General features: G+C 38.3%; 1 protein-coding gene across 2 annotated transcripts in view; it reads left to right on the top strand.

Moving 5' to 3' along the window:
* DSC3 (desmocollin 3) overlaps nt 1-8457 on the top strand; it is a 51459-nt gene extending 43002 nt beyond the window's left edge. Inside the window, exons 15-17 of one of the 2 annotated variants that reach the window (XM_014727757.3) lie at nt 1901-2158; nt 4461-4503; nt 4586-8457. In XM_014727757.3, coding sequence (XP_014583243.3) covers nt 1901-2158; nt 4461-4487 — 285 coding nt within the window. In that variant the 3' untranslated portion in view covers nt 4488-4503; nt 4586-8457. The remainder of the gene's footprint in view (nt 1-1900; nt 2159-4460; nt 4504-4585) is intronic. The other variant, XM_005612814.4, reaches the window with a different exon arrangement.
* The last annotated feature ends 7896 nt before the right edge of the window (nt 8458-16353 follow it).

The raw sequence follows: 16353 nt of genomic DNA, 5'->3' as shown, positions 1-16353 counted from the left end.
TTGTAATAGAAATTTACTATAGCAGCAACCTAAACAAAACATATAGAGTAGCAGTGCCACCAAATGGCTACTTTTCAGTTCTTTTTTTCTGGCATTTTGTTCTAAGGCAATGAGATAGTATGTATGACTTTTATAGATCTATTTCAGGCTCGGTAAATCTTCTGAACTTGAAAATCTTCTAGTTTAGGTAGAGGCTCTGCATATTAAATAGAAAAAAAAATAAATTGATAAGAAGATGGCACAATGAAGCCTGATTATAATGGAGATCTTGTCATGAAAGTAATGGTTTGTAATGAGTACTGACAGGCTGAGGTTACCGCTGTAACTCAGCTTCCCACCTGTGGCGCAGAGGGTTGGTGTGAAGTTCCAGCATTAAGTTAATGTTTAGTCAATCAGTCTTTTTCATTTAAAAAAATTCCCTTGACTCTTCGTCTTTTTCTAGTTCCCTCCATATCTCTTTCTTTGAAACTGAACCTTTAGAAATAAAGATTTATACTTGATTTCTCTGTGACGTCACTTCCTGTTCTCTCACTTACCAATGGCCACTCTTTTACTTGAACCCTATGGCTGCTTACTTTATTTGAACTAGTTCTTATCCTACTTTGTTTTTTTTCTACGTTATTGACCTCCTTACTGTAATCCTTCTTACATGGCTTTAGTCATGCCTCTTTGGTTCCATCATCTCAATAGCTATTTCAGATCAATTCTGTCACAGTTGTAATTCCTTTGTCTGCCCCTTAACATGTGATTTTTCTTGTAATTTTATTCTTAACCTTCTTTTCTTTTAGTCTGCAATTTTCTCTGGGTGATCTCATTTATTCCCAGGGCTTCAACTACCACATATAGGGTAGTGACTCCCAGCATTCTAGCTCCAGCTCAAATCTCTCACCTGAGCTCCAGATCCACATATTTATATACTCATCTTGGACGTCCCACAAGTTTCTCAAGTTAACCACATCCAGAATGGAATTGCTCACCCTCCTCTTGCCCGTAAGCACTTCCTTCTTCCCTAATTCAGTGTGAGTTGTACCATCAATCTAGTTGCACAAGCAGAGCACTTAGGAATCATTCTTGACCCTTCCCCTTGCTGCCTCGTCCATCTAACCACCAGTAAGCTCTCTCTGGAGTCCATCCACTTCTTGTAATCATCACAGCTTCTACTTTGGCTTAGATTCTTATTATTTTTCACTTAGAATAATTCAGTGACCTGTTTGATCTCCATGACACTAAACTTGTCTTTTTCTTATTTGTCTTTCACATTGTTACTTAGAATGATTTTTTAAAAATCATTCCTCCTCTGTTATGAAAACCCTTCTTTGAATCCCTCTCATCTCCGTGATGGTCTAAATTTTTTAGCATGGCGTATAGATCTTTATGTCTTCTGGCCTTTTATGACCTTCCAGTTTTCTCCTGCTCTTTGAACTCTATGTGGTAGCCATTCTCAGCGGGCTGAAGTTGAGGTCCCCTAAAGCATCCCATTTGCCTTTGCCGCTAGGCCATCCTGCGGCTGCTGTATTCTTCTCTACATCTCTCAGTAGAAGTCCCTTGGCTCAGAGTTTTCCCAGTCTACATCGCTTACCCTTTCTGGGTTTGGATTTTATACTCTTTCTCTGTGCTCCTATAGTATTCTGCCTTCACCCCTATAGGAGAATAATTATATTCTTAAAGTAATAATCTATTTTCTGCCTCATTGGAATAAGCACTTCTTGGAGCCACTGAGGGACCAGATCTATCTTTGCATCCCTAGTCTAGGCCCCTAATTGGAAAGTGATGAATATCTGTTGAATGAATGAATAAATGAATACAAGGTTGAAAAAAATGTTCTCTCTCCCTTGTCTTCCTGTGACTTTATTGTAATCCATTTCCTCCCAATACGAATGGTCTTCTATTTTTATTTCAGTGTTCTGGCAATGGGTTTATGACCCAGACAGTCAACAACTCTAGTCAAGGCTTTTGTGGTACTCTGGGATCAGGAGTCAAGAATGGAGGGCAGGAAACCATTGAACTGATGAAAGGAGGACACCAGACCTTGGAATCGTGCGGAGGGGCCGGACACCATCACACCCTGGATTCCTGCAGGGGGGGACATGTGGACACGGACAACTGCAGATACACTTACTCAGAGTGGCATAGTTTCACTCAGCCCCGTCTTGGTGAAGTGAGTTTCCCTAAGTGATTTGACTCCTTGATTACATGTCCAAGTGGAGAAGAATAAGAAATTGAAATGAGCATATATTTTTCAGAAACTGCTTTTCTGTATTCTTCAGTGTATCCTCTTTCTCTCTCATTCTCTGGCTATTTTTTTCCCCTGCTCTTTGATTTTGTTACATTATTTCATATAAAGGGGATTTTATTTCATGTCATATTTCTTTTAATTTCTAGAATTTCATGAAAATTGGAGGTTTCCAATATCCCTCACTAAAGTTACGTTTCATTTCTGGGTGTTCACCTCACGAATGCTTTTAATATAGAAGAATATGGGGGAAAAAAACCCTCATTCCACACAATCGCAAAACTCCACAAATCAAATCTGCATTTCTTTGTGAAAACAAAGCATCTGTACACAATTCTAGGATGAACATTAAATAATATGATCTATCTGAACTATTTTTAATACAAAAAGAACCATGCAAATATAAAGTATTTTTACTCAGAAGAAAGCTAGGATGTGAAAGGATGGAGCGATTAAATAAGGGGTTTTCAATCCTGGCAGCACATCAGAATCCCCTGGGAGGGGGCCGGCCCCATGGCCGAGTGGTTAACTTCACACTTTGCTTCGGCAGCCCAGGATTTCACTGGTTCGGATCCTGGGTGCGGACATGGCACCACTCGTCAGGTCATGCTGAGACAGTGTCCCACATGCCACAACCAGAGGGACCTGAAGCTAGAGTATACAACTATGTACTGGGGGGCTTTGGGGAGAAGACGAAGAAAAGAAAAGATTGGCAACAGGTGTTAGCGCAGGTGCCAATCTTTAAAAAAAAAAAATCCCCTGGGGAGCGTTTAAAAAATACTAATGCCCATACTCCACCTTGAAAGATTCTGATTTCATTGTTTTTTTTTTTTTTAAGCTTGTCGGGTGATTCACATGTGCAACTCAGGGAGAGAACCACTGGATCAAATATTCTTTCTGTTACTAAGTTTTCACTTTTTTTTATCAGAGGCTTCCGGTATCATTCTAACACAAACACTGGATCAGAAGCCCTTAATCCTTTAGTAGACTGCAAATGGGCAACATTCCAGGACACGGCTGTGGCTTATCGTGTGCCCATAGCATATTTTTCTTTTTGTCCAATTCAAGTGCTAATCCTTTTTCTGTTTCTAGACAGTCAGTATCACATCAGATCAGGTTGAGAAGGAGTGATGCTTAAGAAGCACTCTTAGGAGTATTCTTCACTGTGCTCCTCAGGTAATGGGATACGAGGCTAAAAAGGCCATCAAGAAAGATGCTTGATAATATAAACCAAGGAAATAAGCTCCCAGTTAGAGAGGGAATGGGCACACATGAGAAAGGGAGAACGCACAGGAGGTGACAAGTCGACAGATGGGCCAGTGACAGACAGTGAGGGTATGCGTGGCCGAATGCTTGGCTTCTCTATTCTGAAGGCCCAGTTTTTGCAATGTGGGTTATACTGATTTATTTTTGCTGGAGAAGATTGGCTCTGAGCTAACATCTGTTGCCAATCTTCCTCTTTTTTGCTTGAGGAAGATTGTCCCTGAGCTAGTATCTGTGCCAGTCTTCCTCTGTTTTGTATGTGGGACACCACCACAGCACGGCTTGATGAGCTGTGTGTGGGTTTGTGCCAGGGATCCGAACCCTGGAACCCCTAGCCCCTGAAGCAGAGCATGCAAACCTGACCATTACACCACTGGGCCAGCCCCGATGTGTTGATTATTTTTAATTTCACTATGCATCTCTCATTTTATCATGTTTTGGCTATCTCGGAGACTTGATTCTAAAGCCAATGAGGTAATTCTTACCTACTTTATAACTGCATATAATAGCAATTTTGGTTGACATTTTTTAAACATTTACTATGTCCTGGATGTATAAAGGGTATTTTTCATGTACTCATTTCATCATTTAATGATGATCTTGGGAGACAGTCACTGTCTGTATTCCCATTGTAGATGTAAGGAGAGTCAAACTTAAAGATGTTTAGTAACTTGCTCAAACTCGTATAGCTAGTTGGTAAAGCCAGAGCTATGACTCGAAATAGGACTGTTTGACTATTCAAGGTCAGATTCTTAATCACTTTGTGTGTTGTCGCCATGCTGTGGACTAGCCTGCCCTCTAAATATAAATTTAGGAATAAGCATTTAATGATAATTTAAATGTACTTAAATATAACACTTGCATATATAATTTTTTATTTGTATCTATTATTAAAAATGTAAAATATACTGACTTTATGGTGTGGTTGTGATATCGACCAATTGTGTGCATTTTTTGTGTGTAGGACTCCGTTAGAGGACACACTGGTTAAAAATTAAACATAAAAGGTAAATAAAAAAATAAATTTTATGTTCATATGTTTAAGTGTTTTTAAAGCAATAATGCAATTCTTTTTTTTTTATTTTACAGAAATTGCGTCTGTGTAATCAGAGTGACGACCACGTGCCATCCCAAGATTACGTCCTTACATACAACTATGAAGGACGAGGATCTCCAGCTGGTTCTGTAGGTTGCTGCAGTGAAAAGCAGGAAGAGGATGGCCTTGACTTTCTAAATAATTTGGAAGCCAAATTTACTGCCTTAGCAGAAACGTGCACAAAGAGATAATGTTAAAGTGCTACAATTAGGCGTGAGGCGTGTCTTTACCAGACATTCTGGAGGATTCCAAAAGGGATATTGTAAAATTCAATTTCAATTTCTAATATATATATGAATATATATAGCGATTTTTCTAAATTGTGAATTGTGCTATTTACCAATGTGTATTTTTATAGCAGTTTGTTGCATATCTTTTCCAAGAAGTTTAAAATGTTAAAACATATTTTGCCTTTTTTACCACTGAGTAAATAGACAAATCTTGTGCTGTAGCATTGAATTAAGGTCTATAAAAGACCTGCTCTCTTTTATAGATATTTTCCCAGTGAATATGTTGGGTAAATATTAGTCCAACAATAGCTAAGCTGTACTTGATTGAATATAGCAGAACAGCTATCTGGGCCAGAAATTCTGTTCTTGTTCCAGATTTAGATTTAAGTGGAATAGCATTGTATCAAACACAATGGCAAATGATGTTGGATCTTTTAGCTGTAAAAAACCAGTAGCACCTCATCAGTAGCCCTTAAGGCTACTAGAATTTGGTTTTCCTTCTGGTTAGCAATAAGATCGTGAGGAGCAGTCTTGTCTACTGAGTTGCCCTAGAAAGAGCTCAAAAATAGATAGCCACGACTTTAAACTACACCAGGAAAGTGTAGACCAAAAATTTGTGCTGTTTTTGCGGTTTTGAAAGTGTGTTTTGTGGTTTACAAAAGGATTGTTATGAGGAATATGTCTAAGTTTTCTGATTCTCAAAAAACGAAACTATATTCACCGTACAGAGAGTTATTGCCAATATTTTAAAAGAAAAATGCTAAGATCTTCTATTGAGATTGTAATCACAAGTCTTAACACTTTTTTTCCTGAGATTCAAGACTACTATTGATAACTTGCCTGTAATGAAAATTATGCTGAGAAAAAGTTCTTTTCTTCTCTAGGGTATTGTACTTTCATATTTCCATTTACAAGCTTAGCACATATGACAGTTTTCTCTCGATAGTAGTCATTTGCAATTAGAATATGTTAGCTTCAGGTGGATTGTGGTTATGTCATATAGTCTGAAGAAACAGGCTCCGCTCCCATCATAGTTATGAGTAGCAACGAGGGGTAAGCATGCATCTCCATTCACTACCGTTATCAAACAAAATACATTGCTCCTTATTACAGCAGGTAAATATTACAAAATACTGTAAAGAATTAAAAGAATGTAGTGAAACTTAAGCCGTAGGTGCAATTTCATATCTTCCAAGATGTTGCTTAAATGTAGTGCTTCTCAAAGTTGTTCATGTGATGGAGACCCTGGAAGACCTTGCAAACTACCCCATAGCGATGGTGTTTAAACTTCTAATAACTAATGTTAATCTTATGATAAATCTAGTATCACATTGTTGTATTCTCATTTCAAGTGACAGTATAAAACATAGCAACAAATATTAGGTATCACTAGTTGAAGAAAATTTTGGAAGAGAAACAAGATTAAATTAACTTAAGGGGCTGGCCTGGTGGCACAGCAGTTAAGTGCACACGTTCTGCTTTGGCAGCCCGGGGTTCGCCAGTTCAGATCCCAGGTGTGGACATGGTACCGCTTGGCAAGCCAGGCTGTGGTAGGTGTCCCACATATAAAGTAGAGGAAGATGGGCACAGATGTGAGCTCAGGGCCAGTCTTCCTCAGCAAAAAGAGGAGGATTGGCAGCCGAGGTTAGCCCAGGGCTGATCTTCCTAAAAAAAAAAAATTAACTTAAAAATTTTGCAGCTGTAAGGAATTGAGACCTATTCCCCACCCGCCACCCGCTCCCCACAAAATTTGACTTTGTAGGCTGAATTTGTTGAGCTAGCTCATGAAGTGGCCATGTTCTGTAAGAATATAGTTTAAACTGACTGTATATACACACATGCATATATATACACAAACACACATAAATAAAACAACCAATGCAACATTTAAAATGAAATGAAAAACAAAAGAGAAGATGATCATGATTTAAAATGAGACTGGGGTATGTCCCACAATGGAAATACAGTATTTAAAAAAAAGGAGAACCTCTTATGTTTAGTTCTTATATGCTTCTTGATAACTAAGCACGTCAGGAAATAGTTCATGTATATTTGTGTCATTTGTTTAAAACTGAATACAGCTAGTTAAACTTTTCTAGTTTCATTGGAAAGGAAAGAGGGAACCAGGTGGAACGGTAGATTTGCTTTGCAGCCTGTTTCCACATCTACAAATTGGGTGCAAGCTGGTGAAGACTATCACAGCTAGGGCTCCCTGACCTCAGGGGGTGGGTTGCAGAAATGAAATGCTTTTCTTCGAGCTATTACTAAAACTTTATTTAACCTAATTCTGTTGAAAGTAAATCCTCTATCGCCATTTTCCTTCTCTCTCCTACCAACCGACGTGTAAAAAACATTTAGAGCCAATTAACCATGTCCTCTTGGTCAGATTTTAGAGGATAAAGGGAGCTGGGTTTGCAAATCTTACTGAAAGGATTGAGTGGGACATGATTGTCCTAAAATCAAAGCCCACCGTTTGCACTGTGTCCTAATCAAAGCCTAGGAACTATAAAATGTCATTTTCCTATTCAGTGCCCTGTTTTAAAATGGTGTTGGTGTGATTAAAGTAAATCTAGCCCTCCCATCAGGCCCCCCAAATCTCTCCCAACGTTGTCAATAACACTTAGGTGGCAAAGACTGCAGACTGTCAATCACCCTTTCATATGACTTAATTTTTTTGAGATTGTTTTCTTACAAGGATTTTTAAAATTTAAAAAATAGGAATTTTGGGTAGAGGAAAGAAAAAAGATCGAGTGGTCATTTGGGGAGAGAGGGAAGTTTGGGAGAGCACATGCTCTATTGGAGTATTCGGACAGTCAGAGAACAACGTGAAAACTCAGGCCTTCAATGGCAGGAGAGAGGCTAACAGAGGGACTTGAGTGATAGTAAAGGCGACATTGCTTGCTATTTAATTTTTCCTAGGCTAGGCCTTTCCTTTTCCTTCTTTTCTCAAGCCTGTGGCAGCTATATTTGATTTGGGGGAGGTGTCACCAACCCTTTCTCCCCAGCTCACCTTATTTGGAGTGTGGAATCAAGAAGAGAGCTAACTACATGGAGTCTGGAGATATTTACGGAATGGGCCTGAACTGGTTATGCAGAATAGACACGGGTTCATAGGGAATGTTTATTTGTTATGGAGCCCTCTGGGCACTAAGATAGAAGACCTTCAGTTAGATGTGTGTCTAAAAGTTTTTGTTTGATGCTGCATTTTCTGTTTTCTAATTTGCCCCTGAAATCTAGATTTTTCGACTTATTCTTTCGTAAGGGTAATTTTCTTTTTAAAGTCTTATTTTTAACATGTAGTGTTCTTCTTCCCTTGTTTGTGTAACATGAAAATTATGCTGTTTTAGTGTGAAAGAAAATATCTTTTTAAAGCTTTCATTTTTTTTCTCTGGCAAATGCTTTTGAATTTTTAATGCAAGTGTGCAGACTGTTTTTTCTTATTTTTATAAGGAAGCAGTTAACTGTCTAAAATGCAGTAAGGTTTGTTTTGCAACGTTTCTAACAGAGCTTTAATTTTGCTATTCAAAGAAGTGACTTTGCTTTTAAAGAAAACATGGCAGGTTAAAGTAAGCAAAAATTGGATGTGTAAAGTAGTATTTACAGATATAGAAGGTAATAAAACAATGTTAACTTGATTTTGTCTTTTCTCTGTTTAGAGATTAAATGATTCCAAGGTGATCATATTGAAAAATTGTGCTTAAGACTGGCATGAAAATAGAGATGCTCTGTAATGCCTTGGTTGTATTACTGGGGAGTATTTTAGACATCAGGTCATTATCAAATTGTCAACATCGTTAATATATACTGTTTGGGAGGAGGTCACTCTGTGAGGCACAGCTTTACAAGTGGTATCTATATCTATCTATCTATCATCTATCTATCTAATTTTGATTGGGTAAAGAATGATTAGAAGATAGTTGTAATTGCAGAGTGTTCCAGAAATCACATCCTGATGCAGGATGTATCTTGTATTCTTACTTGGAGGAGCAGTGGAGTCAAGGGGAAACATTATGAGTTAAAAAAAAAAAAGTGATATTCCAGTCTCGGTTCTGCCACTTACAGGATATGCGACCTCTGCGTTTTAATGACAACTGAAATATGCTCTGTGTACTTCAGAGCGAATCTTTTCCGTGTGTTTGCGCACACTTCCCACAAATCTGAGGCTGACCATTTCAAAAATTTAGGAGTTGTATCAAAAGTTTTCATTTTTAATACAATTTGAATCACAATTTCAATTTCAGGAACTTATATTGTGATCATTATTTATCTGTGCGAATATTTGGCTTCAACAGTGTTTGCTAAATTTTTGTTTGTGATAGCAAAACATTGGATAAATTCCAAGCGTCCAGCAGAAGTGGTTTGATTAAATATTTGGTCCTGGTGGTTGTGAAATCTCGGAAGACCTACTGTTTGAATGTGAATCCTGCTTCTGCCACTTAATGTCTCTGTGACTTTAGAAAGGCTGCCTGTCCCCTCTATAAGTCTTAATTTTCTCATCTTTAAAATCAAAATAACAATATCAACCTCATGAGGTTGTTGGAATATTACATGAGTTAATATATTTAAAGCACATAGAACATTGCCTATATATAGTAAAAGATTTGTTAAGTGTTAGGGACATATAAAATTATGTAATTGAATGCACCACAAAACAGTATCTAATTTCTTTTTAAGGAACAGTTTTATGTTCATATAGGAAAAAAAGGAAGACCTGAACAGATTCTCTCTAGACAATAGTATTATGGTTGATTTATAGTTTGTGTTTATCTTCTACAATGAACATTGGTAACATTTTTAATTTTTTTTTAAAAAAGATTACTCCCAACCCTAGACAGCTCCTTTATGGCTCTCGTATTAGTTAGAGTTAGAGTTGGCTGCATGGACAAGAAACTTAAGACGGTAGTGACATAAACCAATAGGATCCAGATTAAGTTTGCAAGCCTCTCTATTCTGACAATTTATTTTGATTCCATCAATTTGAGCCTCAGACTTTTCATTTTCCCTTTACCTTAAAAAAAAGTGTGGTAAAATTTGCGTAAGATAAACGTCACCATTTTAACTATTAAAGTCTACAGTTCAGTGGCCTTTAGTACATTCAGAATGTTGTGCAACCCTCACCACTATCTAGTTCCAGAACATTTTTATTTCCCCAAAAGGAAACCCTTTAAGCAGTCACTCCCCATTTCTCCATTCCTTCAGCTCGTGGCAACCACTAATCTATTTTCTGTTTCTCTGTATTTGCCTATTCTGGACATTTCATTTAAATGGATCATATAATATGTGTCCTTATGTCCAAAAAGAGGAGGATTGGCAGCAGTTAGCTCAAGGCTAATCTTACTCAGGGGAAAAAAAAAATTGGCCAGTGTAAAAGGTCACGAAGAAAACTGACAATTCAGATGCTATAATTGGTAAAATTTGATATAAACAGCCAATTGATCAAGTGAATCAATTTTGCATTACAAAATATAGTACAAAAGTTGTCTTATTAAAACTATTTTAATGAAATAAAAATGCAAAACTGGAAAGAATTTAACTTGGCTGTACAAGAATTTGGAAAATCAAAACAGTTTAATTTTTAGGAACTAGAAAATATTTTCTGGACAGAAGTTTATCAAAAGGGGCATAACTCTAATATCTATACTAAAAAATACAGAGTAAAATCTTCTAGAGTTGAAACTTGAGTTGAAAATTTGCTTTGTCCCCTCTGTTCAGATCTGAAATACCCAAAGGAGTCTCTTTCTGACTATCTTTGTGTCTGTCTGTCCTATACACCAGTCAACATGCTGTCCAAAACACAGTCCATTCGAGAGTATAGTCACTGCTTAGAACACACACTACATTGCAGTGCCAGAATACTTTCTGTGTAACACCATTGAACATCTCCAGAAAGTCCCTTTCTAGACTTTTTTTTTTTGAGGAAGATTAGCCCTGAGCTAACATCTGCGGCCAATCCTCCTCTTTTTTTTGCTGAGGAAGGCTGGCCCTGAGCTAACGTCCGTACCCATCTTCCTCTACTTTATATGTGGGATGCCTACCACAGTATGGCCTGCCAAGCTGTGCCATGTCCGCATCCGGGATCCGAACTGGCAAACGCTGGGCCACTGAAGCGGAATGTGCGTACTTAACTGCTGTGCCACCGGGCTTGCCCCCCGTCTAGACTTTTTGCATTTATGACTGAGAAGGGCCCATGCTAAAATACCACTTCTTGCTTAAAAATAAATTAACCAAAAAAGTGGAAGCATCTTATTTACTTAGAAACTATGGTATTTGCCACTATATAATACGCACTTTCCCCAGTCTGTGCCTTATTAAGTTGCAAGGAACCCCTGAGCCCCTGCCCTTCTGTTGGCTCCCCAACATTATGCCTGTAGGGGTGCAGGGAAGCCACATGATTTAGCTGCGGGCAGTGGGGAGGTTAGAGGAGGGGGAACATGCCACATTTTTTCCCAAAAAATATGTGCTTTTAATATACAAGAAAATTTTGTAACATGGTTTTCTTTGCAATAGTTAGCTTGTTCTTATTTCCCAAACCCCATCCCATTTAAGCAACTAAGTCTTTCGGTGTTCATTGGATGCTCTCTAAGTGTGCCATAGAATGAACACATGAACACATAGAGGCTCCAGGTCTAAAGTACCCATGTGACCGTGATCAGAGTAGGAGCTGCGTTAGTGACCATGTGTGTGAGCCATTGAGCAACCACCAGATGGTCCCCCTACCCAGCACCCCTTGGGATTCTATAGGAGTAAATGAAGCTTACTCTCGTACCCAGAAAAGAGGGGTGAAGATAAAATTCTAAATGACTGAGATTTCTTTTCTGCCACATTGGCTCAATGGGGACTTGAAATAGAAATTGAGTAATAGAAAAATAAAAGGAGCTATATTTCTAGAACATCAGAGACGTGAACTGAGATTCTTACCTACTATTCAAACAAACAAGCAGTTGAAGATTACCGAAAGGTAAGAAGCATGCTTTCCTTGCATGCATAGACCACATTTTCTTTATCCGTTCATCTATCCGTGGGCAGTTAGGTGTTTGCCCCTCTTGGCTGTTGTGAATAATGCTGCAATGAACATGGGAGTGCAGATGTCTTTTCAAGATCCTGATTTCAATTCTTTTGGATAAATATCCAGAAGTTAGATTGCCAGATCATATGTAGTTCTATTTTTAATTTTTTGAGGAAACTTCATACTATTTTTCATAGGGACCACACCATTCAGCCATGAGAAACAAGGAAATCATGTCATATGCTACAATATGGATGAAACTTGAGGACATTATGCTGAGTGAAATAAGCCAGTCGCAGAAGAACAAAGACTGCATGATTCTACTTATATGAGGCATCAAAAGTAGCTAAACTCACAGAAACAGAAAGTCGAAGGCTGGTTGCCGGGGCCTGGGGTGAGGTGGAAATGGGGAGTTGCTATTCAATGGGGTTAAAGTTTCAGTCACACAAGATGAAAAGTTCTAGAGATCAGCTGTACAACATTGTGTTTACAGTTAACCGTGCTGTATTGTACACGTAAAGATCTGTTGAAAGTAGATCTTGTGTTTGTCACCACATTCAAAGGAAAAACGACGTACTTCCCTTTAAGGTAACCCTTTTACGGTGTTCTTTGGGCAAGGTAAGTTCCCTGGAGAGTCTTGGTGTTCTGCCTTTGCCTCCAGCAACCAGCGTCCTTGGCTCCTTTTCAAGTATCTACAGGAGAGCGGAGGACACACCCTTCACTCGCTCAGATCTCTTCCTTGCTTGAGCGCAGCCAGGAGATCCCTGGGGCAGCACCAACAGGTGGGCGTGCCAGAGGAGCACGTTGTTGCTATTACACAGGACTTCAAAAGCAGAAGAGTCTTCAGAAGCCAATTTGAAAAAAGCTAAACGTTGGCAGAAACACTTGCAGCCTCTCTCTTCTGTAATCTTTTTCTGTCTCCTGTACACAGCGCAAGCAGAGTGGGAGGAAAATATACGCTTTGGATAATATCAGCCAGTATTTTACATCGGGGCAACCTAATAGATGCAATATGTTTCCAGAAGAAACCTGAATATTTGTTACTAAATTCCCATATAATTTTCATTGATTTTATCGTTTTCTTTTCAAAATACGTTAAGGTAAATAGATACTGTGTGATATGTGTGTAAGTGTATATACATTTATTTTATTAAAAGAAGACTTCCATTTTAACCTTAATAGATTCACTTTCTATACAGAAGTAAATCTGAATCTGAAGAGTTAAATTGCGCTCATGGTTACAGAGTTGTGCCGAGACATTGGCCTTATGACTCATAGACTATGCACTGACATGATGTGACAGGTTCCAAGCTGAAATGGAATTTCATAGAGATTCCTAATACATGGAAATTTCTGGGGTTTTTTTCTTCATATGAATCATCCTAGACAAGTTAGAGCAGATGTATAATAATATAAGGTTATTTGGGGACATGCAAGAAAGTGACTTGAGGATATTAGGCATAGAAGGAGAAAAACGAAGTAGAGAGAAAAAAAGTCATGTGAATTTTCTTAGAATCACATTGGTTTAGTCGTATTTTCGTTCTGTGATTCTAACTTGGTGCAGCTGGATATATCTGACCCACAGTGAGAATGACGCCTCAGAGTTAAACACCAACGCTTTCCTCACTCCAATTCTCGAAACACTTATTCTTTGAAAGGAAGCCTTATTCACCTCACCCTCTTGATTCAGAAAGATCATCTATCATTTAGAAGGAATTCTGTGTCCTATATTTATTGTGCTAGGCTGCAAAAAATATCCATGATCACACATGCAGAGGTAGAAAATATGTCAACATTTTTTCTTAATTTGTCTTTGTCTTGACACTCCCTTCACCCCCTATTTAGCTGGGTGGCAAAAATGAAGCAAAAATGTAAATTTTATCAGGTTAAGTTTCTCTCACTCGTCTATTCATGGATTGGGTCCTAGTTTCAGAGTTTACACTACTTCACACAGTTGGGCATCTGCGTGAAGAGTTTCTCTTCCTGAGATCTTCAGCAGAAGGTCCCCCTCTTCTTTTTTTTTTTTTTTGCTATATTTACTAACACTTGAAAAACTTGTAAGCTCCTCTGTCTTCTGACCAGATTTGCTAGATTTTCTAATTAAGCAAATTATTATCTCAGGCAGCCAATTAAACTAATTTCCCATCTATAATCTACACACCATCATGCGTACCAAACATTTAACGATAGAGTAAGATTATTACCTTGATAGATGAGGATAAGACAACATTAGAACAATGATCCAAAGAGAAGGACCAAAAAAACAAAACAAAAACACACATGTATATAGCAAAACATAAGCTTCAAATTTGAATGCAATTTATATTCTAAATAGGTACAAAAATTGTTTGGTTCAGCATAGTTTATTGTCTAAAGCAAGGCTCTTCATTCATTCATTCATTCCATCAGTTAGTCATTGACAATTATTTCTTGGTCAACAACCATGTGCCAAGCACAGTTCTAGATGCTAAAGATATAGCAGTGAATAAAATAGCCAAATTCTGTGTTCTTGTGACAATTAAATCCCAAGAAGACAGGAGAGTCAGACAAACAAATGTACAAATAGATGTATATGTCATGCAGCAATAAATGATAGAAAGAAAAAGAAGAATAAGGGGCATAGAGAATTACAGGAGGTTTTTATTTTATTGAATGGTTACAGAGGTGCTTATAATTAGGTGACATTTGAGCAAAAACCTGAAGGAAGTGAGTGTGTGAGCCATGGGGATATGAGGGCAGGATTGGGGAGAGAACGTTCTGGGGAAAAGAAGCAGCTGACACAAATGCTCTGAGGTAGGATTTTGCTTTGTATGTTCCATAGCGCTGGTGCAGCTGAACGTGAGTGGAATGGAGAAGAGTGGGAGGAGGTGGCAGTGTCGGGGGAAGGGGGGGAGAGGTCACAGCGGGAAGCCAGGTCATGTAGGGTCCTGTGGCTATGGTAATGGTTGGGGATCTTACTTTGAATAAGGTAAAGCCAATTGGAGGGTTCTGAGCAGAGGAGAGACATGAGTTCTAACAGTTTCTACTCCACAGGCGAGACGGGTTAGAATACATAAAATGTTTTCTTCTTATTCTCCCTTCTTCCCCCTTCCTCTCCTCTTCCTTGACCATTTTCTCTTCCTTTTATTTTCTTTTCCTCCTCGGATTCTTCTTCTTCCTCATTTCTCCTTCTCCTTCCTTTTTGTCTTGTATTTACTCCCTCCTTGAGTTAGAACTGGCTTTGCACCCCAGCTTTGCCGCTTGCCCGATCCCCTCATTTTCATGTCATGGTGCAGGTGTCCCTGTGTGTGACTTTGGAAGATCTTGGAGAATACATAAAGGCATGAACCAGCAAGTGTTTCTGAGAACCTAAGTTGCCAAAATCATCATCTGGCATGTTGTTCCTCTAACAGTGGGAATTTAACTTGTCTTCTAACATGTCTTTACAGCCATGAGCCTGACCCCATTTCAGATCTGACATTTGCCCTCCGGCCAGCTCACATTACCTTTGAATGTTTGATCTCCACCCTAAGCCAACCCATTCTTGCTACAATGCTTGAAAAACATCCCTCTTAAACTGAGCCCGCCTGTCCTTACTAATCTTAAAACATGCTCTTGGCCCTCTGTATTCCACAGTCTAGATTTTCCATTCATCTCTGCACCAACAGTCCTATAATTTTACATGCTGGTAACAAGGTTAAAAGCTGTAAATATTTATGCTCCAGGGAGCCTATCAAATAAACATACAGAACAATCTCCCTGATAATATGCAGATTAAAGCAAAGATCTCAATGAGATTAAATTTGGCAAATTATCAACTTATTATAAATTAAAAGTCATCTCAATTGTTTTCTGACATTCACTATAAAGAGAGATGAGGACACATGTTAAATTGTTTTACTACAGAGCTAATTTTGCCTCTGAGTTAATTTATGTGTCCCAATAACATGTTTCAGATTATTTCAGGAAAGCATGAAACGTGACTAGTGTATGATACAGTGATAATTAATCCATTTTATCTATTCTTAATCACGTCAGCTGTACCCAAACTCACAGTTAACTCACTCTTCTCTTTTCCTTTTTTCCCCCATCTCTGTTTAAAATCAAATGCTTGATTTCACACACCGTAAAAGTCCAGTGCAATTCATGTATGGTGGGTAGCTGTTTGTAAGTGCTCTCCTCCTGTGGCTGCTCCTTACACGGAACATGAATCAAATAAATGTACTCGAGATAGTTTCTAGGAGAAAATTAATGTATTTTTATACCATACCAACATTGGTGGAAATCCCAGTTTTGGGCAATGATCTATTTTTCTAAAATTCAATTTTAAAATTAATGAGGTTAAGATTTCAGTATAAGGGCCAATATAAGTGGCTTTTTTTCCCTGCTGCTTTATTTTCTGCAGATATTTATGCAGATATTGTCCACGCTCATTTCATACATCTGTTAGTGTGATGATTTATTTTTTTTCCAAAATCAGGGCAGTTCCAGAATCCTTTTTTGGGAGTCAGTGGGAAATATTTTCCAAGCAGAGTTTTGTATTTTA

The sequence above is a fragment of the Equus caballus genome, chromosome 8, assembly GCF_041296265.1.
Source record: "Equus caballus isolate H_3958 breed thoroughbred chromosome 8, TB-T2T, whole genome shotgun sequence".
Taxonomy (NCBI): domain Eukaryota; kingdom Metazoa; phylum Chordata; class Mammalia; order Perissodactyla; family Equidae; genus Equus; species Equus caballus.
This window is presented reverse-complemented; position numbering and strand designations above follow the sequence as displayed.